The sequence below is a fragment of the Phyllostomus hastatus genome, unplaced genomic scaffold (assembly GCF_019186645.2).
Source record: "Phyllostomus hastatus isolate PE091 unplaced genomic scaffold, TTU_PhHast_1.1 phas_scaffold_182, whole genome shotgun sequence".
Classification (NCBI taxonomy): domain Eukaryota; kingdom Metazoa; phylum Chordata; class Mammalia; order Chiroptera; family Phyllostomidae; genus Phyllostomus; species Phyllostomus hastatus.
The window spans coordinates 4,912,262-4,938,368 of record NW_025334013.1 but is presented as its reverse complement, the minus strand read 5'-3'; the positions used below and the strand labels follow the sequence as shown (position 1 = coordinate 4,938,368).

The following is a 26,107-nucleotide window of genomic DNA, read 5'->3' as shown; positions in this document are numbered from 1 at the left end:
TTCCCTTTAAATGGGGACAACAAGCCTACCTGCCCGGCAGGTGTGTGCGTGCGAGCACTAGATGAGATGATGCCTGTGAAGTGCCTGGCACAGAGCAGGTGCCCGGCCCACGGCTGCTGCTCGTGTTCTGGGGTCCCTGTCTGCAGCCCCAGGGAGCACCCCCGCTCTCCCAGAAAGCTCCACGAAGGGGGGACGGTCCAGGGGACGCAGCCCGCAGCCCGCAGCCCGCAGCCCGCGCCGGCCCCCGAGCCCACCTGCGAAGGTCGGCGTCAGGCTCTGGAAGCCGTCCGGCTTGTGCAGCTCCCGGCGCACCTGCTCGCTGTACGCCTGGTACTGGCCCAGGACGGCGCTGCCCCTCCGCAGGCCCCGCAGCGCCTGGAAGGCCTGCAGCTTGTGCTGCAGCACGGCCGCCGAGCTGCTGGCGTCGTGCGGCAGCTCCATGGCCACCAGCGTCAGGATCTCGGTCAGGTGGTTCTGCAGGACGTCGCGAATGACCCCGTACTCCTCGTAGAAGCTGGTGCGGCCTGAGCGGGGGGAGGAGGAGAGAGGGGAGGAGGCCATGAGGCAGGTGTGGGCACCACGCCCGACGTCCCGAGGGCCACCAGGACCCCGCCTAGCGCCCGCATTCCCCAGTCCAAAGAGCCTACAAGAAACCCTCAATGAGAGCAGGGAGGGGGTGTCTCTGGGCCGCCCCCCGCTTGGTGAGGGCCACTGAAGACAAGTCAGACTCTTTGGGCTTCTCCGGAAACAGCGTGGGGAGGGCTCTGGCCCCAGCAAGGGCCAGGCTGCACTCACGGCACGCGGCTGGCCTCCGGGCCTGCCCCCCGGCGCTCCCCCTGCCCAACCCAGGGCACTGTCCTGGCTCTGGGGCCTGACAGCCGCTGACTAGTGTGACTTCTGCCTCCTGCTGACAGACAAGTGCCACTCGTGACCAAGTGCACAAATGCACCAGGGAGCCTGCAGGCACCCAGGACACAGCCAGGTAGGTCCTTGCCCCCAGCTTACAGGGAGGGGAGTGGGGAAGGAGGAGAACGTTAAGCCAGGAGGGAAACTGAGATGGTGCCGGAGGGAGCCGGAAGGTCCCTTCGTCGAGACCTGGAGAGTCAGCCCTGCAAAGAGCAGGGGGGCGGGGGGGCACTCCGCAGCCAGGGGTCTGGAGGGGGACCCAGAGGGAGAAGACAGGGGAGGAGGGGCCTGGGGCCCCAGGTGCGGAGGCCGAATGCGCTTCTCAGTTCAGGGGGAGCCACCGGAGGGTGCCACGCAGGAAAGGACGAGTTCTGACGTGTATTTGGGGTGGACTCCGCCCCCCTCCCCGGCCTGCTGTGGGGGGAGCAGCTGTAGAAGCACCGAGACCCAGGGGGAGGCTTCAGGGGCAGAGCAGGAGCTGCAGAGGGTGGGCGACGGGCTCATTCTGGAGTCAGCACTGACCAGGCTTGCTGAGCAGCATGGAGGAGCCCCAGGGGACTCCTAAAATCGGGGCCCGAACAAAGGACAGGCAGGGGGACACCTGCAGGGCAGGTGGACGGAGAGGAAGCCGTGAGTTCTGCCTGTTTCAGGTGCATTTCAGCTTAGGACACGCAGGCAGAGATGTCAAGCTGGCCAGTGGCCAGCTCGCTGCAAGGGCAAAAGGGTGTAACACAGAACACCCAGGGAGCACAGAGCCCAGAGATGACACCCCAACGCCTACGGCGGCCCGGCGCAGGGGGCTGCGACATTCCACACGCCCCTCCTGGTGCCGCTCACAGACCCTGCGTGGCCCGAGACCCACGCCTGTCCCTGCTCTGCACGGGAGGGAAGGGTCGGATGCCCGGGGCTGGTTGGACACACTTCTCGCTCTGCTCCCTCCTCCAGAGCTCAGCGTTAGCTCCTCCTGCAGCCGTGCGCCCAGCCACCCCGCCATCCTGCAGGTCTCCGCTCCCCAGGAGACACCACTGACCTCGTGGGCCCACCCTCCTGGGGGCCCTGCCTTCTGCCGGTCCCCCCAGACGGCTCAGTGCCCGTTTGCCTCTGCCCCACCAGGCCCGAAGCTCCATGGGAGCAGGGGCTGCGTCTCAGCTCACCGCTGCGGCCCAGGCCCCTGACAGAGTGCTGGTCGACCCTGAAATGCCCTGCAGCGATCGGGTGCATGCAGAATGCCGTGGACCAGGTGCAAAACCAGGTCGACAGGGAGAAACGGGAATGCTTCCATAAAACGAATTCTGGAAACAGGATGGGAGATGACCAGAAAAAATAGGACTGCGACAAAGGAAACAATATCCCTGGACATCGGAAATGCAATGGATGGGTTTTACGTGTTAGACACGGTTGGAAAGAGCAGTTATTAGACGCCAGACCCGAAGAGATTATCCTGAGTGCAGGATAAAGGGGGGCTGAAACAGCCCCTGCGGGCTCCCCCGATGTGACTCCCCTTCGGAAGTCCACAGTACAGTGTTAGCGGGTCAGACACACGGGAGAATGACAGAGAGGAGAGAATGAGCTACACAAGATCTGGAACAATGGATGAGGAGATGGGGTAGAATTTGGGGAGGGACACAGGAGACAATAAAGTTCTTTTAAAAAGATTTATATTAGCCCTGGCCGGCGTAGCTCAGTGGATTGAGCGCGGGCTGCGAACCAAAGTGTCGCAGGTTTGATTCCCAGTCAGGCCACATACCTGGATTGCAGGCCACGGGGCCACGGCCCCCAGCAACTGCACATCGATGTTTCTCTCTCTCCCTCCCTCCCTTCCCTCTCTAAAAATAAGTATTTTATTTTAAAGACATAAATAAAAATAAATATTTATTTTTAGAGAGGGAAGGGAGGGAGAAAGACAGGGAGAGAAAGATTGATGTGCGAGAGGTACATCCATCAGTTGCCTCTTACACGCCCCCAACCAGGGAGCTGCCCTGCAACCCAGGCATATGCCCTGACTGGGAATCGAACTGGCGACCCTCTAGTTCATAGGCCAGCACTCAATCCACTGAGCCACACCAGCCAGGGCTAAAGTTCTTTTTTTTTAAAGATGGGTTTGTAGGTACATGATATTTGTTATGCCTTAGTTCTGTAGAGCTTACACTTATTTTGGAAGCACTCTTTATCTAGTCACTAATTCAAACAAACAGAAAGAAGCGGCTCCTTGTTCCAGCCTGCCTAACCCAGCACACTGCTTTATAGCGGCCTCCCTGGGTCCTGGCCGCCGGTCCCGAGCCACCTGCCCCGACCACCAGGCTCCCATGCAACTCAGCCGGCCGGGTGGCAGGCAGGACCTGCCCTGAGGTCAGCCCAGTATGCCACACCTGACGGCAGTGCCGGTGTGGGGGCGCGAAAGGGGGCCAAGGAGCCCTCTTGCAGGAAGGCGCCCTTGGCCCTGGGGTAGAATTCTGACTCTTCCATTCCCAGCCGGAGTTCCGCACCTGCCACCTCCCCACACCACCCCCCAACCAGGGTGCACCCCTGAGAGTGCAGGACGACCCAGCCCTACCATCCGGCTCAAATGCTCGAGGCGCCCCCCCACCCCCCCAACTGGGAGAAGGGCGGCTGAGCCCCCAGCCCCACAGGGTTCTGGTCCGCAGAGTTCTTGCGGCATCGCAGAGGAAACGTCGGAAAAAAGAGACTGGTACCAACAGTGTGGGCACCTCCATCTGCTCGCCCCTCCTCACAACAGCGACACCTAAGGAGGTCCTGCCGTAACCCCTCTCTGAAATACAAGGAAGCTGGGGTTCCGAGAGGTTAGGTAACTTGCCCGAGGTCACACAGAGGGTTAAGGCTCAGACCCAGACAGTCAGGTCGGCCCCAGCACCCGCAACCCCTGCCACTAGAACGGCTCCCGTTGAACCTCCTGCCACGCCCACCGGACAACCACACAGCAGAGCGCCACGCTCGGTGTGGCACCGAGTGGCACGGGCACCAGGGCTTGCGGAGCGGAGCACAACCGCCAAAGCAGCAAGCTGGGCGGGGCTTCGGGAGGATGGGACTAGGTCAAAGGTCAGGACCCCCGAGCCTCAGTGGCCAGTAAAAATGTGAGGAGGAGGGGGCAGGGCTTACGTCCCTCAGCTGGTGCCTCCCAGGAGGTGAAGGACATAGACATTTGGATCATTGAGGGTAATCTCATGATTTTTAATATATATATATATTTTTTTTTTTATCCTCACGGAGGACATTTTTTTTTCATTGCCTTTTAGAGAGAGAAAAAGGGAGAGAGGAAGGAAGAGAAAGATGCATCGATGCGAGAGAGAAGCATCGATCAGCTGCCTCCCGTATTGAACCTGACCGGGAATGGAACCCGCAACCTTTCGGTTACGGGACGATGCTCCAGCCCACTGAGCCGCACCAGCCAGGGCTGCTCACGTGGTTTCTAAACGCGCACAAACAATTCACATTGGGAAGACGTCTGTGTGTCCCAAAGACATGCACGTGTGGGCTGACTCTGGCCCGGGGCCACGTCTCGCTTGGGGTGGACGGCGCCAGCCGGAGGGCAAGGCTGCAGCCCTCGGTTCGGATGACAAGCCCGGCCGGGCAGAGGCAGCCGGTCGGCGGTGGTGGCTCTGAGCAGCAGAGGTCGAAGGCGGGTGGCAAGGGCCTGGGACACGCTGCCAAGGAGTCGGAGGAGCTGTGCAAAGTGCTCGGCCTCGGCCAGGGAAGGAGTTCCCAAGCCCTGGCTGGCGTAGCTCAGTGGATTGAGCGCGGGCTGCGAACCAAAGTGTTGCAGGTTCGATTCCCAGTCAGGGCACATGCCTGGGTTGCAGGTCACGGCCCCCAGCAACTGCACATCGATGTTTCTCTCTCTCTCTCTCTCTCTTTCCCTTCCCTCCCTAAAAATAAACAAATTAATTAAATCTTTTTTTAAAGAAAAGAGTTCCCGAGTGATTCAGCCACTCCACTGCCACGTGGACCCAAGAGAAGAGAACTCGGGTGTCCACGCAAAGACCGGCACACAGATGTTCACGGCCACGTCGTCCACCACAGCCAAAACGGAGTCGCATCCTCAACGTCCAGCAACGGACGAGCACGTCAGTAAAAGGCCGTCCATCCACGGAACAGAGTGTCAGCCGGCAGCGAAGAGCAGTGTCGCTCTGGCCCGAGCAACGGCGCGGACACCCCTCGGAGACATCACGCCAAGTGCATGAGCCAGACACAGAAGCCACACGCCACGGGACTCCATCGACACGGGACGTCCAGGACAGGCCAAGCCACCGAGGCAGGAGGTAGACCAGGGGCGGCGAGGGGCTGGGGAGACGGGAAGGTCAAGGATGGCAGCTCAGGGGCCCCGGGCTCTCGGGGGTGGCGAGAATGTTCTACCGTGGACGGTGGTGACGGCGGCACAGCTCTGGGAGCACCCTAAAGCCCCCCGAACTGCGTGCTGGGAATGGGTGACTTGTGTGATAGATGAATTCCATCTCAATAAAACTGTGTTGGGTTTTTCCTTTTTTAACATTAGAGCAGGCGCTGGGGAAGACCAAGCCGTCTAGGACCCCCCAAGGTGAACATCAGAGAGGGGCTGGCGGTGGTGGCGTCCAGCGGGGCCTGACCACGCGGAGCAACAGAGACAGGCAGCCAGGACTCCACGGCCGAGTAAAAACGGGGTGTGGGGGGATGGGCTGGCTCGGGGAATGGTGGTTCAGAGCCGTGACCTGGAGTGGGGGGCTCCAGCCAGGCTGCCCGCTCGGCCACGTCTCAGCCCCGTGATCCCGGGGGCAAGGGCTCCGTGTCCCACACGAGAGAGGAATCGTCAGGGCACCTCCCAGCAGGGCTGCTGCAGGGTGATAAGCGAACACGTATGCATACTTGGGAGAGCGCCTGGCACTGACCAGCACTGACCAGCTGGCCAGCACTGACCAGCACTGGCTAGTGTTTTTATCGCTACGGGGGGCGGGGGGGTGGCTACAAAAGAGGGGCCAGCAGCCAGGCAACTCGGAGAGCGGCCACCGCTTGGAAATGAGAAGCGAGAAAGGACAGCTGGTCTCCCGGGAGAAAAACGCAAGGACGGTTTCCGTTCGGCACGTGCTGAGTCTGAGGAAGTGGTTCCGTGAAAACACCTAAAAGGCGGCTGGAGGCGCCAGCTGGGACCGGCACAGGCAACGAATGCTGCCGGAGAGACACCAGGTGTCATCGGATCAAAAGTGCCATCGCCGGTGAAAGAATCTTTATTTCAGAACCACAAAGGAAAAAAAAAACACAAACGGGCTGCCCGTGCAACTATGCCCCACCCCCCCGTCAGCGGGGAACCCAGCTTCAGAGATGTCCAGATTTGTGGGGAAGGGGGTCTTCGGCTCAATGCATCGCGGCAGCAGAGTCGAGAGTGTGGAGAAGGAAGCCTTGAGAACAGATGAACTCTTGATGGAGAGAACGCCGCGGCGTCCTGAACAGCCCCGGTATCTGCTTACTATTCATTAGTTGGGCAAATCCCTAAGTGGCCCTTTTCCTATTTTTATCCTCCCTCAGCCCGCGGGGAGAGAGTGTGCCGCACGGGGCTGCTGCCCGCTGTGGCAAAGGCAGCTTCCTTCATCCCTAATTTCAAGCTTTGGGGGGTGGGCCGTGTTCAGCACGGCCCACGGATTGGTGGATTTTGATCCTTGCCCGGCCAGCTGTATCTTTTCAGAGTTCAAGTGCAGCGGCCACAGCCACAGGCCTGTGCCTCTCAGGAGGAGGCCATGAAGCTAAGCACAAGATTGGGGGTGGTACGTAGGAGGGGTTCCGGGGGGGTAGGGCAGGGGTGGCCCAGCCTGGCCTCTCAAAGACGCCCCTGCAAGCTGGTTTTTCCTGGTTACCACCAGTTACTGGGGACTGATTGTTTTTTTTGTGTTTTTTTTGTTTTTTCCCAAAAACGGTCTCTATTGACCCCTAGCGTCCTTTTCTAGGTTGAAAGGTGAGAGTTAAAATCCACTGACGTCTGAACAAGGACGGGACAAAGCACAACCAGGGTGGACACCGGGAAGAAAGGCCCCTGGACACTGGGCCTCCCCCACGTTTGAGTGCAGAACTCGTCCAAGACCACAAGCGGGGAGACCCACCGCTTCGGCCCTCAGTGACGCTGCCCCTCGGACCCCCGTGGGTGGCACCCCACGGATGGCGAGGGAGGTCCGGTAACAGCTGCAGAGTCGACTTGACCCCGTGCCCTATTCAGTCCACCTCAGAAGCATACTTAGAGCAGGGCTGTCAAACTCATTTTCACGGGGGGCCACCTCAGCCTCGCGGTGGCCTTCCAAGGGCCGAATGTAACTTCAACTCCCTAACAGTTTAGGAGTAGTTGCATTTGTACAGTCCTAAAATTATTCCAGACCTTGGAAGGCCACCGCGAGGCTGGCGTGGCCCCCGGTGAAAATGAGTTGGACAGCCCTGACTTAAAGGGGAAAAATGTAAGACTCATAAATGTTCTAGAATTAGATCTCGGTTGCCCGAGTCCGTGAATATGTTTACAACTCCTGAATTGTATATTTTAGAAGGGTCAACTTTATGGCATATGAATTATATCTTATATATTTTTAAAAGATTTTATTTATTTATTTTTAGAGAGGGAAGGAAGGGAGAAAGAGAGAGAGAAACATCAATGTGCAGTTGCTGGGCGTCATGGCCTGCAACCCAGGCATGTGCCCTGACTGGGAATCGAACCTGCGACACTTTGGTTCGCAGCCCAAGCTCAATCCACTGAGCTATGCCAGCCAGGGCTTATCTTATTTTTTTTTTTTTTGAAAGTTCACAAAGTGCTATTTAAAACAGCAAAGACCAGAAACAGCCAGAATGCCTAGACTCACGGAACAATTCCTACTGCTCTGTGGGATGAACAGAACTGAACAGAAATACGGGGCGACCGAGAGGCGGACACTGTGCAGACTGTCCATGATGAAAACATAAATGCACGTATGCGTGGGGGGGGGGAGAGAGCGTCCGGGGAAGAGTGGCCGTAGAGCTGTCGCAGACTGGGTGCGGAACCCTGTACAGCCCCTCGCCAGCCACAGGTGCGTCACTCGGGGCCCAGAGACTGGGTCCACAGCTGCCTCCGGCCCTGCCAACGTGCAGGGAGAACTCCACGTCCATCTGTAAAGCATTCCCACGAACATCATCTGATTTAACCCCCCGGACAGCCCAAGAGAGACGCAACGGCGGGTCATGGTCACTCGAGGAGGCCTGTCTAGAAGAAGTCCGGCCATTGTTACTATATCAAGAATGGCTAGCCCTGGCTGGCGTAGCTCAGTGGATTGAGCGCAGGCTGCGAACCAAAGTGTCGTAGGTTCGATTCCCAGCCAGGGTACATGCCTGGGTTGCAGGCCATAACCCCCAGCAACCGCACATTGATGTTTCTCTCTCTCTCTCTCTCTCTCTCTCTCTCTCTGCCCCTCCCTTCCCTCTCTAAAACTAAATAAATAAAAAATCTTTAAAGAAAAAAAAAAGAATGGCTTGTGTGACATCCATGTAACCTAGCAGCCCAGGGGAGCGGACTGGAATGCTCAAAGGTGAACAATGACGACTTCACTGTACTGGTCAAGGGGGGCGTTAGATGCCGCCACTGAGTGAGCATGCATACTGTGTGGCCGTCGCATTCAAAATGACTGAGCGAGCACAGCAGTGAATCTGCATCAGATTTTGCGTTCAGTTTGAACATTCCTCCGTGGAAACTATTTGGATGATTCAGAAGGCCGCAGCTATGGGCAACTGGGGATGGGCAGCTTCATCACAGCAATGTGCGCTACTCATGTATCATGTTGCATGCAGTTTTTTTGCAAAACATCAAATCACCCAGGTGACTCAGCCCCCCGCCACCCAGATTTGGGGCCCTGCGACTGCTGGCTTTTCCCAAAACTAAAATCAGCTTTGAAAGGGAAGAGATTTCAGACTGTCAATGAGATTCAGGAAAATATGATGGGGCAGCTGATGGCGACTGGGAGAACCGTGTGAGACCCCAAGGTGCCTGCTTTGAAGGGGACTGAAGCGTCATTGTCCTGTGTACAGTGTTTCTTGTATCTTCTTCCATAAACGTCTCTATTTTTCATGACACGTGACTAGAGGCCATCTGGACAGACCTCGTATAACAGAGACGGCGCTGAGGACCACACCTTTGGACCTGGGACCAGAAACCCTGTGCTATTGCCTCCGCGTTATGAGAGATCCAAAATTTCCCAGTAAAAACAGGGATTTAAGCCCTGGCTGGTGTAGCTCAGTGGATTGAGCGCGGGCTGCGAACCAAAGCATCGCAGGTTCGATTCCTAGTCAGGGCACGTGCCTGGGTGGCAGGCCATAACCCCTAGCAACAGCACATTGATGTTTCTCTCCCTCTCTCTCTCTCCCTCCCTCCCTTCCCTCTCTAAAAAAAAATGAATAAATAAAATCTTCTAAAAAAACAGGAATTTAAAAACACAGTAAACTGAAAACTAGCTGCAATCCCCATGAGTATCTTCTGGGATCACTAACAATAAAAAGAAGGGGGCTGGGCTGAGCAGAGAGCTGTGGGCTGGCGGGGAAGCCTGACAGCCGCCCGGAGCTCCTCCCGCAACAGCCCGCAGCCGGCAGGGGGCTGCCCTGCTGCGTGAGCCCCGGCCCTTCCGGACACACCAGGCTGGAAGGCAGGACAGCTGGCGTGCACCTGGGAGGGTCCTGGCGGCCTCGTCCCTCAGCGAGAGGCACGGAGCGGTCGCGCCAGCCCTCAGAAGGGAAGGTGCATCGCGCCCCTTCCGCAGTGTCAGGACAGGGACCCTCCCGAGCCAGCCTCGGTCTGTTGGGGACCTAGCCTGCTTTCGGCAGAGCCTTTCCCAGGGAGGGGCTGTGACAGGGGCCAGCAGGGGCCATCTGCACGCAGAAGCCAAGTGGCCCGGCCAAGGTCACTCCCTAGTGCTGCTTCAGGAGACCCGGGTACCGGGGTGTCTGTGACTCCCTGGGGCTCACCGGGTGGGGACGGGCCAGGAGGGCGCCCCAGATGAGCCAGAGGGAGCTGCGTACTGGGGGACTGGTGGGGAGAGTCCTTTTTCCTTTCCTCCCCACCCTCCCACGTCTGTCTGTCTGTCTGTCTCCCCCCACTCCCTGCTGTCCATGCAGCAGACCTGCCACTGCAGCACGCTCCCCTGGGCCAGAGGCTGTGGCAGAAAGGAGGGAAAAACCACTCACCCAGCCGAAAGGGAGGGAGCCGGGGAGCCGCCTCCACCCCGTGGATGTGAGTGCGTGGGGGTGGGGACACCCAAAGGACCTTGCCGCCCGCAGGCCCCTTTCCCAGGGCCCACGGCGGCTGCTCTGACCGGAAGAGCTCCTCTTCCAGGCCTGGCTCACAGCCCCACCCCCTCCCAGCGCTCCAGGGGCCGGCCAGGCTGCCAGCGGGACCAGGTCAGTGCCTCCCCGCACAGGACCCAGTGGGGGCTGCACAATGGCCACCGGGAGGGAAGGGAAAGCTGGAGCGGGCTGCCAGGGTGGGGGTGGGGTGGGGGTGACAGCTGCAGAGGGAAGACCAGCCACACTTTGCCCTTTGGCTAGTGGGTCAGAATGCGGGCCCAGAGCCTGCCTGCTGGCCACGCCCAGTCCCACTGCAGCAGGCACCAGGACCTCCAGCAGGAGGCCAGTCCTCCCTCCTGCCCGCTTCCGGTCCCCAACCCCGGGAGAAGGCACGCTGAGGCCCCCATGTGCTGTGCACGGGGTCTACTGGCCACGGCCCAGGCTCCAAAGCAGGACCCGGAGGGGACAGCCAGGATCAACGCTTGGGGCACCAGAGCTGCACCAGGCCACCTCCTCGGGATGTGAAGAATGCCTGTTCTTCTGGGTCCCAGTGGGGGCGAGGGGGTGGAGACAGACAGACAGACAGACAGACAGAGAACTCACTCTGTCGCCAAAGGACGGGTGTCCCAGGCCCCACTGAGCACGGTAGCAGGAAGTCGCCCCCGTTACATACTGTTCTGGGCCTGAATGCTCAGCTGGCAGGTAAACAGGCCAGCTGGGGCGACCCAGCCGCCAGGACGGCTGCAGTCCTCTGGCCACCTCTGACAAGGGCAGGGGCTGAACCAGCCCCCCTGTGTCTGCCCTGCTCCGGGTCTCTTGGCCGCTGGGCTGAAGGCACCGTGGACACTGCAGTGAGGCAGCCGGGCCTGAGCTCCGGCCACAGCCTCAAAGGCCTCCACGCGCCCTCCCCCACGGTGCTGACACACACAAGGAGATCCTCCCTGCCCCAGGCTGGCCCTGACAGCCAGACCTGCCCAGGCCCCTGCCTGTCTTCCTGTCTTGCCTTCTGTTTTCCCCTCTCCAAAACCCGAAAGAACCACTGCTACACGTCCCCTAGCCCCTGGCTCCACAGGGATCCTGCAAAGAAACCCACAAACGGCAGCCGATCCAAGAAGCAATAAGAGGTAACGGTGCCCACTGGTATTTCCAGATATCACGGATCTTCTCCAACCCACGGTGGGCACGGGAAGGAGCTGCCAAAAATAGGGGGTGGCGGGGGGAGTCCTGGCGGCCTAGCCCTGCCAGTAACCAGGCCAAGTTCAAGTTCCAAGCAGAGCCAGGTGCTGGCTCCCACAGCAGGTGTGGCAGGGTTCCTCCCATTGCGCCTCACGCTCTCAGCGCTGGGTCTGCAGCTCATCTCCCTGCAGACAGAGCAACGTCAAGGCCCAGCACTCACTCCTGCCAGGACATCAGACATACACAGGCACAAGGAGGGAACCCACCAATGGCCCGAGCCCTTGCTGAGGACAGCAGCACAAACCTGGAAGGGCTGGGGGCATCCCGAGACCCCCAAAGGCTCACTGCAGTGGGGACCTCTTTTCCAATAAGGGTTCCCGACTGGAGAAGCCCAGCTCTGCTCAAGGGCAGCAGTGCCCTCTGGGCTGGCTCCCCGAGTCCTGCCTGATGGCTCCAGCCCACCCTACCCCCCTTCCCTGCCCCCACAGAGTTTGTCCCCATACATTCTCCCCCCAGCGAATCGGTGAGGCATCGGGGCACAGAAGTGGGGTCCCCTTGCTCTCTGTATCTCTGGAGAGCGTCTAGCTCTAAATATACATCCAAAGAAGAAGGGAGAGAAAGCTGGAGAGACACCAAGAGAAAAATATAATTTACATTAAATTATTTAATTTAAACAATAAAAAAGAGGAAAAGGCACAGAGAAAGAGGCAGACCTCCTAGCCCCGCACCCAGGCCCTCGGGGGGTCTGGGGCCCCACCCCACCCAGGCACACGCTGCGGGGTGCGGGTGGGCGGGGACCCTCCTTCCCAGGCTGCGGGTCTGGTCTGCAGGGAGCTGCGTGTCGGGTGCAGAGCCCGGCGCTGGAGCCAGAACGCCCGCCCGGGACCTGGCCCCACCACTTCCTACCGGGTGACCTTGGGCACGTCACCAAGCCTCATCTGTCCGTGGAGGCTAATAACACACCCACCTCGTTTGGCTACTGGGGGGATTAGGACACGAGAAGAATTTGTTTTCGTGATTGCCTTGCGTGTGGACAGTCTCCATGCTCAGAACATCTGAGGACGCCCCAGGGCGCCAGAGCTCCCGGGGGCCTCATCTCACGGAGGAGGAGGTGACGTGCCCAGGCCACCCGGGCGAAGGCAGAGCCGGGCCGACACTCGGGTCTTCCGACACCCGGGGCGACACTCCAGGGGTGAGCCCGGAGCCCGAGCGGGGGGTGGCCCGGGCCCTGCGGCCTGCTGGGACAGACGCCCAGGATGGGGGCGGGGACAAGGAGGAGAAGACCGGGAGGGGCAGTGAAGGGAGGCACACAGCACGCAAGTGCCACTCGGGAGTGGACCCTGCCTAGCCGCCCCGCAGAGGCCCCCTAGAGGAAGTGACAGCTTCGAGGAGGGTTAAGAGCGGGCGGGACCAGCGGGCGAGGGGGTGTGCTGGTCACCGGGGCCAGGGAGCCTCCTGCCGCCTGAGCCACCAGCACTCCCTGTCGGCCAGCGACCCGGGGGTGGGGGGGGCCACGTGTGCTTCACCAGACCCCCGCTCCCCGAGGGCAGCCAGGACCCCTCTCCGGTCTGCCTGCGGGCGCCCCGGGGCTCCGCGCGGTCGGCGCACACCGGCAGGCGGTGGCAGAGGCGCCGGCCGGCCCAGCGCGTCCGCCGACGCAGGGCAGGAGGAGGGCGAGGAGGCCCACGCACGCACCTTCGGCGTCCAGCGTCTCCTTCAGGACGACCTCCACCCGCTCCACGTGGTGCCGATTCCAGAGGCCGTCCAGGGCCTTGCGGTTCTGGTCGCGGAAGGGCAGGATCTGAGCCACGGCCTGGCGGGGAAGGACACTGGTAGTGCGGCACGCTCCTCCCGGCACGAAGTTGCGGTCCTGACTCCCAGGCAGGCAGGGGGGCCCCACGCCCGCTGGTCCCCGCCCCGGGAGGGCGCTCGGGGCCGCGTCCCTGGACTCCAGGGCTTCCCGGCCCAGCGAGGGTGCTCAAGCACTTTTAAGGGACCTCCACGGGGCGCCCAGATTTCTAGTTTGCCGGGAAAGAAAATGTTTAAGGTTATCTACCATCTGTCACCATCGACCTTGAACACCAGAAAGCTATCGTCACACCAAAACTGGAGTAAGAAAAGCTTCCCATTGAAAACATCCAGTATGTAATTTTTTTTTTCATTTCCCCATAAACAAGTGAAACTCGCACCAGGACAGGCGCTGGTCTGCGGACCACTCTGGGCACACTGCAGCCCCAAAGGGGGGCCGGAGCGCGGGGCTCCCAGCCTGCTCAGCACGGGAGAGCGCAGCTGCACACTCCCTGCCCGCATATCGGGGGACAGACGTCCTACAGGGGCTCCGAGGGCACGCTCAGAGTGACCTGGCCAGCTGACACGTACCCTCGCCCAGGTTGGCGCCCCCCCCGTGCTCTGCCACAGGGGCCTGCCCGAGAAGCCTGGATGGACCTGGGGTCCCTATTCAGTGTTAACACCTTGTTACCAGCCTTCTGGCCTGAAATGGAACTCGGGAAGAAAGCAACACTGAAACACAGGCAGACAGGTGTGGAAGAGGTGGTTCGCTGTCATTCCCACAGCACCCCCCAGCTGGAAGCCAGGTCTAGCTCCCAGGGGGCCTGGGCCCCCCCCCCCCCCCCGCAGAGGGGACACAGGGCACCGCTCAGAGAGCAGGGCCCAGCCCCTTCTGGGCAGCAGTGGGCGGGACACGTGGGCAAGGGCCGCCCAGACCTGCTCACGGCTTTTCCTCAGTCCTCTGACCTTCACCATGACCCTGGAGCTCCGATTTCACCTGCCTCTGGGCCCCACTCCATAGTGAGTGGTGCGGCCCCGCCCACGGGGTTGGCCCCGCCTACTCCGACCCCAGCAGGCTCTGAGCTGACCTGCTCACCTGCTTGCCCAGGTAATGGTCCACCCGGTACATCTCCTCCTCCTGGAAGAAGCTCCCAAGCTCCTCGGCCAGCTGCTGGGCTGAGAGGTAGTCGTGGCCGAAGGGTTTCTCCAGCACGACCCGCAGCCAGGCGTCGGGGCCCGGCCGGCAGCTGCTGTTGATGCTCCGGGCGATGTCCGCATAGGCGAAGGGGGGCACCGAGAAGTAGAAAATCCGGCCGGCCTCCCGGAGGCCCTCCCGCTGGACCAGGGCCTCCATGTCCTTGCTCAGGGCCAGGTAGTCCTCAGGAGTCTTCAGCTGGCGGTACTGGCTCAGTCGCTGGAACTGGCCCTTGAGTTCGGCACAGCGATCAGGGGCCACATCCTTGGGGCAGGAGAGGGACTCCAGGACCTTGGCCAGGACCTCTTGGCCCTGCTCGGGGGCCGTCAGAGCAGCCCCGTGGAAGCTAAAATGATGGCCCTTCCCCGCCTCATCCAGGTACAGCTGGAACAGGCCCTGCCACAGGTACTTCTTGGCCAGGTCCCCAGTTGCTCCCAGCAGGATTATGGAGACGTGTTCCTGGAGCTCCTGGGCCTGCAGGCAGCCCAGCAGGGCCACCCACACGGCCACTGGGAGCATCTTCCAAAAGCCTGGGTGCCTAGGGTGCCTGGGAAGACACACAAGGAACAAGGAAGGGTCAGACACGGCCCCGGTGGCTGCGACATGGGGCGAACACACTCCTGGGCCACCGAACACTTCCTGCCTGGCAAGACACAGCCACGTGTTTCTCAGGAAAATGTTAAGAGGCTCACAGCCTCCCCCTCCCTCCCTGGCAGCTTGCTTCTGTTCCAGGAAGCCAGTGGGTAGAGAGCCTGCAATGTAAACAGGGACTGTGCCCTGGAAGGCGGCAGGCCACCGCGAGAGGTGGGACATTTTTCTACAGGAAGGCGGCACGGGCCACGGGGGAGGCCCACGGGGCTGCCGTGGGATTGGAGCCACGCAGCTCGTGACCAGGGCCAGGCTGTCGCCCTGCACACCAGCTCCCTAGGCCACCAGGGCAGCTCAGGGACGCGGCAGGCCCTCAGATGACGCCGGTCACCTCCCCTCACACCGCTTTGCTCCTCCCACGGCCACGGGGCTCTCAGACAACTTGCTTTCAGACTGTTGCTACAGTGTGGGAATTACAGACACAGAACCTGGGACCCAATGGCTGAGGCTGAATCCCAGTGACACAACCTCTCTGTACCTCAGTTTCCCCGATGGAAATGGGAGTAACAGAGGCCCCCACATCAGAAGGCCGTTACAGGGTTATGAGGAGTTCACTGTCATAATGTGCTTAGGACGGTGCCTACCGCCCATTCAGTCCCATGTGAGCGGCAGCGATTATTGCAGGATGGCAACAAGAGCGGCAAACGCGGTGCATGCGTGCGTCAGGTCTCACCGAACACGGGCCAGGGCCCTGAGAAGACCCAGTGGAGTGGGTATCACCCTCGTCGCCCTTCTGCGGGTAGGACAGCCGAGGCTCAGGCAGGCGAAGGTCCCCAGGTGAGAAGGTAGGGGAGCCGGCCGGGCACCAGCCTCCCCGGCCCCTGAGCTGACCACACAGCGACCGTGCGCCGCGGCCTCCCCACGGGGGGGCCCGACACCTCGGCTGGTTTTCAGCCTAATCTGAAGCGGCCGATGGGGGTGAAAAGCGAGAGGCCTTGGGCCTGGCACAGAGGCATCGGAGGATCTGCTCTCTGCGGCCTTCCGGTCTGGCCGAGGCTGTAAAGCTTAATGGGCTCCATTGGACGCCACGGTTCTCCCTTCCTCCAGCTACCCACTGGGGCCAGGGCTTCCAGGGGAGGGCAGACCCAGTGAGGAAGGAAGGAGCCACGGTCAGCAACTGGGTCTCAGGAACAGACAGGGGAGCGGGGCCCAGCCCGGGGGGCGCTCACGAGGAAGGACTGAGATGACCGGTTAGCGCCTGTTTATGTCCCTGACAGGCATTCGCCCACAGGAAGGATGAACAACACCCTCCACAATGGGGCCATCATCGGGTTACACAGACAGTGAAATCCAGGTTTAAAGACACCACAGAAACCACCCTGGCTGCTGTGGCTCAGTGGGCTAAGTGCCGGTCTGTGAACCAAAAGGTTGCAGGTTCAACTCCCAGGCGGGGCACCTGCCTGGGTTGTGGGCCAGGTGCCCAGTAAGGGGTGCATGAGAGGGAACCACACACGGATGTTTCCCTCTCTTTCTCCCACCCTTCCCCTCTCTCTAAAAATAAAAAAAAAATATTTTATAAAAAAGAAGAAAGAGCCCTGGCTGGCGTAGCTCAGTGGATTGAGCACGGGCTGTGAACCAAAGTGTTGCAGGTTCGATTCCCAGTCAGAGCACATGCCTGGGTTGTGGGCTGGGTCCCCTGCAACCGCACATTGATGTTTCTCTCTCTCTCTCTTTCTCCCCTCCCTTCCCACTCTAAAAATAAATAAATGAAATCTTTTAAAAAAGAATAAAGTAGATATTCTATTAGAAGAAGAAGAAGAAGAAGAAGAAGAAGAAGAAGAAGAAGAAGAAGAAGAAGAAGAAGAAGAAGAAGAAGAAGAAAGAAAGAAAGAAAGAAAGGAAGAATGAAAGAAAGAAATCACAGGAACTGACAAGGGCGCTGCAGGCCTCCCTCACCCCCTGCATCAAGGCCCCGGGTCGGCCTCCTGACTCTGACCCCTCCCCCACTTTTCCCTGCGCTTCGTCCTCATCTCCCTCGAGACCTACCCCCCCCCCCCAACGAGACGGCACCAGTCAGTAGCCAAACCAAGAGGAGGGTCCAACAATGGCGTTGGCGCCGGGCTCCACGAGACACCGGACACACACTCCTCACGGAGCTTTCCCCTGGCGAACCGAGGGACCCCTCGCTCCTCCTGCCCTCTTCCTTCCTCTGCGCTCACCCCCCTATCAGGAGCGACCACTGGACCCTTCCGCTTTCTTCTCCTGCTTTCCAAGCCCTGTCCCTGTCCCTCCAAGCATGTCTTTCCTAACTGGCAACCGCCCCAGTCTGGAGGGAAGGAAGAGCTGCAAGGTCAGTGCGGGAGGCAGGCAGCGAGAACTGCGAGGCCCAGGGAAGAGCCTGGGGAGGGAGCGGCCGCCAGCTGGCAGGCTGCGCCTCGGGGCTCCTGGCCGGAGAGTTCTGGACGCGCCTGGTACAAGCAGCAGAAGGAGCTCAAGAGCTTCAGGGGGGCCTGGGCGGGCAGGGGAGAGAGCCCCAAGGGCCAGAACCTCTAGCCCCCCGCGCCAGAAGACCGCGCAAAGCCCTCTGTGTAATGCCCTTCTGACGCGGAGGTCTCCCGGGCTAGCCCCCCTCGTCCTCTCCTGCGCATGTCCCCAGAACTCCCTCGAGCTAGCACATCAGAGCCGCCAGGTATTGCAACAACGTTGCTTACTCTCTGCGGTTGCTCAACTCCAGGGACCGCGTCTCTTTCCTGACCCCGTGTGGGCGGTGTGTGCGCGTGTGTTTGGTTTACTGCCAGTTTTTTAACCTTAACAGTGTTTCTCAAACTTCAATGTGTATCTGAATCTCTTGGGGATGGTCTTGAAACACAGATTCCGACGCAGAGAGTTCAGGGAAGGGCCTGAGAGGCTGGCGGCTTGTCTGAAGAACACCCTTGGGATAGCGAGACGCGGGAGTGCTGTGCATGGAGTCCAGAGCGGCGGTTCTCGCCGGAATCACCCCGCACCTGCCTCCCGCTGCCGTCGCCGAGGCAAAGGGCTCCAGGCTCCGGCGGGGGGCAAACAGGGGATCTTTCGAAACCGCCTGCCGTGGTTTCAACCGGCCCGTCCCCTGCAGACTGGCCGCTAACTACGGAGAGCTTGATGGCAATCCCTAACGGTCAGTTCAACAGCCCGCGTGTGCAGAGGACAACGTAAACACGCTGTGTCCCTCGTTCCTCGGACCCCACCCCCCGGGGAAGGAGACTCTGCGGGGACGGACACTCGTCGCACAGACGAGAACACCGCAGGCGAGGCCGACTGTTGAGTCACGAAGCCCGAGTCCCCGTGTCCATGCAGCGTGGCATTTGGCGCAGAGGACCTGGGCTCAAAGCCACCTCCGAGCTCTATGACCTAATTCAGTCACCTAGTCGGGCTGGGTCCACGTCTCCTCGTCTAAAAAAGGGGACGCCAGGTGGCCGCAGCACGTCCCCTGCGAGGCTCCACTTTGGAAGGTTTTCCTGAAGCCCTTCCTCCCGCCTCCTGGCCGGTCCCGAGAAGGATGGGGCTGTGGGAGGAATCGGCTAACATGACGAACTTGCAGTCGGCCAAAGGCACGGCAGCGGCGCTGTCCCTGCTGACCCTGCTCCACACACCCTCTTCTCGTTTTCATGAACAGACAGAAGGCCCTTAGTGAAACATCTGAGAAGCTACAGGACCGGGCGGGCAGCGCATCGGGCTGTGAGCCAGCACGCGAGGTGGTTCTCACCGGTCCTGCCACCAAACCGCCTCGTTGCCTGGAACGCCGCGTCTTTTACCCCGGCTGCGCCTCTGCGGCCTCATCCACCGCCTGGGAGAGACTGAGCCGCAGGGCCGCTGCCAGCATCTCCTGCCCTTAAGCCCTACGTTTCCCAAGGAAAGGAGATCACTGTTATCCGAGAGACACCCACCACCTTTCTGGAAGGGCAGTTAAGCGCTTGCAGCCCCAGGCCACGGCAGCGGGCCAGGAGAACACAGGGCTGGCACACAGGAGGCAATGAGCTGGTAACCGAGTCCTTCGGAAGTTAAGACAAAGCTCTTTGGAGCCGCCCCTTCCGTGCTCAGGAGAATGCCGTTTCATTCACACACAGCGGTGATGGTTCAAGACACGTCCTTCCAGAAACACACCTCACTGCAAAGTGCAGGCCGTGGGGGCATCCTTGGGGGTGTGGGGGTCTTCCCCCTGACGGGGCTGCTCTTGGCTTCGGGACTGACAGGGCACATGCCCACTGTCCAGGCACCCCCGCCACTGCCCCCACCTGCAGACCGAGGGCTTCCTGCCCAGCACCCCGGGGACTCACCTTTGCAGCTCGGCTCTGGTAACATCCACAAAGCTGTGGGCACTGCCCGGCCAGGGGATTTGGGTCAGAATCAGGGTTCCCGTCTCTGTCTCTGCCCAGGCGAAAGGGGCAGCTATGGGGGGGGGCACCCACAGAGCCGTGCCTGCCCAGGCCCGGCGCAGACCCAGCTTGTGCCGGGGCCAGCGGTTTCTGGCGCGCCCCAGGGGGAAACGGCTCTGGCCTCTGTTCCCAGAAGCCAAAGGGCGGGAGAGGGGCTGGGAGGTAAAGGTCAGTGGCTGTGGCCACCCTGCTCCCTTGACTTCTGCTTTCTGTTTGCCGGGCGGGGAGGAGGGAGGTTTTCTTCAAACCACAGCCCAGGAGTTTGGGATTTTTAAAAGAATGTGTAGGAGTAAAACAAAGGAAACTGAAGATCCTTTTCAACTAAAGGACCAGGGACTGGGCCGGGTCTCTTCTCTACTCCCTGACTCTCTTGCTCTCTCCTTTCTCCTGCTCTTTCCTGTCTGTTGGGGCCCCTCTGTGCCACCCCTCCCCCCTCCTCGCCCCCGCACATGCAAGCCAGACGGACCTTCAGCAACGACCGCCCAGGGCTGGACTGGGGACCAGTGTGAGATCGCGCACTAGGGCCCTTCTTCCTAACCCGAGAGAGTCCTTATTCCCATCCCCTGTTTAGTTCCCACCTTGGGTCCCAAAGACTCAGGGGGTGTGCTAGAGCCGCCCTGTACCTGCCCACAAGATTCAACTGCTAAATTTTCAGGAATTGTTCCAGCCAGCTGTTAAGCACAGCCATTATTAACCACGGAAGTATACACACTTATAGCTACACCCATTGTATTTGTAGCACAGGTCATAAATACTCCAAACGCATGACTTCCTAATTACTGTGCTACATGTCACTACGAGCCAGGCTCTTGACATTACTTTCAACTATTGTATCTGTAAGAAGAAGATATTCTGTAACATGTGCTTGAAGTTGGCCCGCTAGCGGTGTTTACCAGCAGTCATTGGCAAAGGCTGCAATCCAGCCCTCCCCACCTCCTGCCCCCTGCAGAGTGGGTTGTTACACATTTACCAGCACAACTGGCCTGTCTGCCAAGTCCATGCTTCCCCGTCTGGACTTGCTCCCCTCAGCTCCACGCTCAGACCACCAACTGCTACCGTGACACCACTAGTTGCACGTCTGCCGCTTTCCACGTTGAAAATCAGGTTGAAAATCAAACGGACGTATCTCCCAGCCTGCTCCGAGCGCGGACTCCCCCACTCTCAGCACAAGGCAGGTCTCTCCATCCACCACTCGGGCCAGAAACCTTGGGGTCCCCAGCCCCCACAAACCCTACAGTTTCTATCTTCAAAATTGATGGGGAAAACGCCCGCTTCCCTCCACCTCCCCCCGCGGCACTCTGGTCCTGGCCACCACCATCACCTCCGCCTGCCCTGCTGTCAAAACCACCCCACCGGCCTCCCCTTTTTCTCCCTCCCTGAACCCAGCGGTCCCTGCCCAGGCCAGACCACATCTTTCTTCTGCTCAGTGGCCTGCAGGGCCTGCACGGGCTGGCCTCCCCCTGCTACCTCTGTCTTTTTCCCTGCTTCCCCGCCCCCCTCTAGGCCCCAGACACCCACCCCCCTGCCTCAGGGCCTTCGTACTTGCTGCTCTCGCTGCCTGACCCACTTTTCCCCGCAGATGTCCACATGGGCCGCCCCCTCACTGCTTCGAGTCCCGGCCGTAATGTCACCTTCTCAGTGAGGCTTTCTCGGCCGACTGTGTAAAACTGTAACCCTCCCACCCCCACGCCATCCCCTGCTTTATGTGTCCCCCTAGTTCTAACACACTGGGTGAGAAAAGGACGTTGATTTTGTTCATTGTCTGCCACCCCGCCCCTCCAGAGCGTAAGTGCCAGTGAGGACAGAAGTGTTTGTGCTTCGTCCACTGCACATCTCCGGCCCGCAGAACAGGGGCCCGGCACACGGCGGGTGCACCCGAACACCTGCTGAACGAACGAATACACCGGTTTGCACAAGACCTCTGTCGCCTGTGCCTGAGCTCTCTGCACGTGCACCACAACACAAAGGAACGAACCTCGAGTGGAGACGAATACATGACATTGTACATATTAGCAGCAGCTTGCTACCTGTAACAATACTATTAATCATAAAAGAGATACTTACAGAGTGTTACACTGCACATGAAATGCTAGTCTAAGAGTCAACGTGCATCGTGTGACCACTTGTGAGGGAGGCATTACTATTGTCCCTGTTTTTAGAAGGAGCAGAGGGTGCAGGAGGCAGAATCACTTACTGCAGCAAGACAGGTGACAGGATGAGGACAGACGGGCAGAGACTGGCTCCAGCGCCAACCGCCCCTCAACCTGCCCATGCCTGACTGCAACCCCCTACGGCAACATGTCTAACATTGTAGCAGTGCGGCCCCGCCTTCTGGTCCGCTAACACACGGGAACGTCCGCGGTTTAAACAAACAGGCTCCTTCTCTTGCATAAGCTCCGGGAGCTGGGAGGCAGCTCCGCGCCCTGAGGTCAAGGTGTCCTGAACACCGACTGCTGTACACGGCTAACAGTGACTCACTCCCCTTCTCCCTTTTGACGTCACGAAAACATTGTGTTCAGGCCCGAGTTGCTTTGTGAAAACCTGGAAGGGCCGCTCCGTTTCTGGCGAACAGGTGCCGTGGGAGAGCCGAGCCGTGTGACCTTACGCAGGCTATTTAACCTCTCTGTCCCTCCCTCGGCCACAGAGTGGGAAAACAAGTCGATAAAAACAAAATGAGACGCTCCGCATAAAGCACTTGGCACGGTGCGTGGCATGGCGCGGGCGCCCAAGAAACATTAGCTCCGACTGTTATGAAACCAGTAGCATCGTGAGCGAAGGGGCGTCTCTCGCTGGCTTCTTGGAACAGCTGCGCGGCCGACCGGCCGCCTCACAACACAGGACGTGCCAAGGAACAGCCGGCTCACCGACGAAAAACGCACCAGACGTGATGCTGAGATGGTTAAGTCCCCACCCAGCCCTGGAGGGGTGGATAACCTGGCCCGAAGAACACAGCCAGAGGGCGAACCTCTCACGCTGTAGCCCTAGGCTCTTGCTTCACCACTGAGGCCCTTTTCTCCAGCTGTAAAATAGGAGTCATCCCCTCCTGGTAACCCCTGGCTGAAAAAAAAAACACCACCCAGATCACGGCTGCGGACATACTCTGGGAGACAACGCTGGTGAGAGCTCTCCCAGACAAAGAGCCACCTGGCTCCCAGCGCTGGACAGTGGAAAAAGCAGCACCGGACGTCCTGCTCTGCCCTGGGGAGGGCCTGACAGGCACCAGGGGAAGTCTGCCAACCTGCGATGACATTTGTCTTGTTCGAATGCCATCAATAAAGTGAGAAGTGGCCGGGCCACAGAGGACCAAGGTGCCTCTTGGTTTCCCTTTTCTTGCCCACAGATTTAACTATTTCCCTTTTAACTGGCCCAAACCCATCTGACCAGAAGAGTAACTTAGTAACTCCAGACGTGGGATACAACTGACTTGAATGTTTGCCTCAAGTGGTTATTTGTTGAGCAATCATGTACCTCAAAGAAACAGTTGCACAAAACGCTCTTGCAAAAGCGAGCTCTGTTCACGCCAAACACAGAGCATTTTTCTCTCTCAGGTGCTCCTAAAACTTACCAAAAGATTAGCCCTGCCCTGGCTGGCGTAGCTTAGTGGATTGAGCGCGGGCTGCGAACCAAAGTGTTGCAGGTTTGATTCCCAGTCAGGGTACATGCCTGGGTTGCAGGCCATGACCCCCAGCAACCACACATTGATGTTTCTCTCTCTCTTTCTCCCTCCCTTCCCTCTCTAAAAATAAATAAAATCTTTAAAAAAAAAAGGTTAGCCCTATAAGCTCAGAAATTCTTTCAGCCATCCCTCTCTGCAAAGAATGCAGAAAACAATTTAGAATGTGCCCACTGTACACCAGTTTTCCCTCATCTGCTACATTTGGTGGGCCATTGGCCTAGCGGGGGTGGGGTGGGAGCCGCACGGGGTTGTGGGGGGCAGGGAATTCGGGCTTATGATTTTTCCAGTTCTCATTTCTGGCAAAACTTTCCAATTTGAGTGAGCTGATTTTCAGAGCTCTGGGCCTGTTTGCTTCTGGAAAACCATTCGTTGGGTGTATTGGAATCTCTGACTGAAACCTGAGGGTTAAAGCCGAAGATTAAGCAGATCCCATGAAAAAGCAATGAGTCCCTACTCGCGGTGAACTCAATTCCAGAAAGCCTAGGAAGGGACCCCACTGGTCCCTCTGGACTCGCCTCACAGGGGCCGGCCTGCCTGCCTGCCGCCGAACCACCGACAAACAGAACCTGTGCCCAGGGATCTGGCCGAGGTGGACGTGAACAATTAATTTATTTTGCAGAAAGAGGGTGGGAGGAGGTTTCGGGCAGGCTCTGGCCCAGCCTGGTTCCCAGCGGCTGCAGGCTGGCGGGCGGTGGCGAAGGTGACTCTTCCCGACAAAATGCCCAAGGGTTTAACAGCCGCGCGTGGCCGGCCTCCCGGGCCCGCGGCCCGACCCACCGACCTCTGGTCCGGCCCCGCGCGCGCGCGCGCAGCCGCCATCCGGCCAGAAGGAACGCATGTGGCCAAAGGAGCCGGAGAGAAAGCGGGAGAGGCAGCTTACTTCGTCTTAGCCATCAGAGCCGGCCGCTGCTCCGCGGAACGTCGGGGCGGCGCGTAGAGCGGGGCGCTGCTGCCCGGGCTCAGGCCGGGGCCCCGCGCATGGTCTTCCGCGGGCCTGGGCTGACCCGACAGGTGCGCGTCACGCGGCCCCGCGCCTGACGCGCGATCGGGTTTCACCAGCGGAACCGGGGACAGCGAGCGGGGTGGGGGGTGGAGGGGGCGTGAGGCCAAGTTCAGCCCGGCCGCCCTTCCCCTGCCCGGAAGCGCGGCTCCCAGGGCCTCACACCCAGGCGGCTTCCGCGCGCGCGCGCAGGGGTCCCCTGGTCCGGGTTGCGCGCGCGCGCGGGGAGGCCCCAGGCAAGGTGCGCGCGCGCGCGCAGCGGGACAGAGCCCGGAGCTCAAGGCGGAGACGGAGACGCAGACGAGGCCACGCCCCCTGGCTCCGGCGGTCCCGGGAGGAGCAGGCGGGGCCTCCGAACGAGTTCCCAGTTCCTTCAGATCCGCGGCTTTCAGGAGCAAAAGGGGCGGGCAACTGGCCGGTCCTCCCTCCCAACCGCAGCCGGTCTCCCGCCCGGGGCTCTGCTGTGCATCGTAGGGGCTGCCTTGTGAGACACACGAGTGGCCGAGGGAAGTGGTCGTGTGCAGAAGGAGGCCAGGGAGCCTGGTTGCTGGCTCCTCCCCAGAATCCCGCACGAGCTGTGGGAGCAGGTCACCTGCCCTCCCCAGGCCTTGCTTTCCTCTGCCTGGGTGGCTGGTCTGATGGAGCAGCTTGGTTCACCCTGTTTGCAACACCCAGAGTAATGACCTAGGGGTCAGAGAGCACGCCACTGCCACGACTTCGCCAGGCAGCTCCAAGTCCCTGCTTTTCCCCCGTGGCCTGAGGCTCGGTTTCTTCACGCGGGCCAGAGGGCAGTGAGCGGGTGCCTGCCCCGCGGGTTACCGGGCCTGGGATAAGTGCTCAGTAAGCGGTAGCCTGCACTCCTGCGGTTTCATTAGCAGAACAGCAAAGGTGAAGAGGGCCCCCTCTCTGCAGGGTGACGGTGAGGTGGATAAGTGCACCCAGTGGGTGGTGTGCCGGTCCTCCACCCCACCCCTGACCATTCTCTCGCAGTACCCGCCTCCCCCCGCCCCGCAGCAGCCCTGTGCCCACTTTTCTCCCAGCCCCACGGCGCTGTGAGTGCACCCAGTGGGACCCCAGCAGTTATGGAGACAGCTGCTCCTTCCTGTTTCTCAGCAGACCCTCAGTGACCCTGGGTTAATTAAGGCAGGGGCAGTGCTACCCTGGCCAGCCAGACTACCTCCTGGACATAGATCCCCCATTCCCACCCTGTGCCTTCTCCAGACCTACCCTCTCCCCAGCCCAGACACAGGAGGATGCATGCCCAGCTCTGCCCAAGAGCCCCAAGATGGATTCTGGCCAGAGCCCGGAAACGTGTAGCAGGTTTTATTTCTGGAAGGTTCTTGCAGAGGGAGAGGGTCAGGAACCAGCAGAAGGAACTGGGCAGTGGCCAGCAGGACTAAGCAGGACTAAGCAGGACAACAGGCTTGATGACCACACAGGATGTTGGGCAAGAGGGTTCCGGGAAGGCTGGGGAACCAAGGGGGGCTGGGCGCCCCTGCCATCAAGGCCACGGCCATCTGGGGGCCTGCAGTGGGCTGTGCACCCCGGGAAAGGTTTCAGCCATCCTGAGTGGGGCCCGTTCAGAGGATGGAGGAACCCGCTACCCAGTGGCTGCCTCCACACCTGGAAGTGGCAGGAGGGCCTAGGTGGGGGCCAGCCAGACCAGCCTGGGCAACATCAGGACTCTCGGTCCAGAGGCCTTGCCATGCTCTGTAACCCTGGGCGCGCCATGCACCCACACAACTATGCAGACCCAGGCCAAGGGAGGCACAGCAGGGAGCAGGCAGGTGCCCAGAGGCCGAGGCGAGCAGAGGGACCCTTTCCAGATGCCCGCACAGCCGTCACGAGATGCTCGGGCACCTTGAAGGCGTCTTTGAAAACACCCCCAAGCCAGTCCATTGTGGCCAGCTCATTAAAAAAACATGTGTGCTCATGTACCCGTTGGTGGGTGGGGACTGAGGAGGGGTGGAAATGAACCTAGGGTGTCACACCTGTTCCCCCATTGGCACCGGGGTATCTCTATTTCTCTGGTCTCCCAGCCTCCTCCCCATGCGGTGCCTTCTCCCCCAACCCGGCCTATTGCTTCGCTTTCTCTC

General features: G+C 60.1%; 1 protein-coding gene across 4 annotated transcripts in view; it reads right to left on the bottom strand.

Annotated features, from left to right (window-relative positions):
- Window positions 1-24,460, bottom strand: part of H6PD (hexose-6-phosphate dehydrogenase/glucose 1-dehydrogenase) — a 30,937-nt gene extending 6,477 nt beyond the window's left edge. The window contains exons 1-4 of one of the 4 annotated variants that reach the window (XM_045858994.1): window positions 23,892-24,460; window positions 14,234-14,879; window positions 13,045-13,162; window positions 255-524 (exon numbers count right to left, since the gene is read on the bottom strand). In XM_045858994.1, the coding sequence (XP_045714950.1) occupies window positions 255-524; window positions 13,045-13,162; window positions 14,234-14,879; window positions 23,892-23,905 (1,048 nt within the window). In that variant the 5' untranslated portion in view covers window positions 23,906-24,460. The other 3 variants (XM_045858996.1, XM_045858995.1, XM_045858997.1) reach the window with 3 other exon arrangements.
- Between the last annotated feature and the right edge of the window lie 1,647 nt (window positions 24,461-26,107).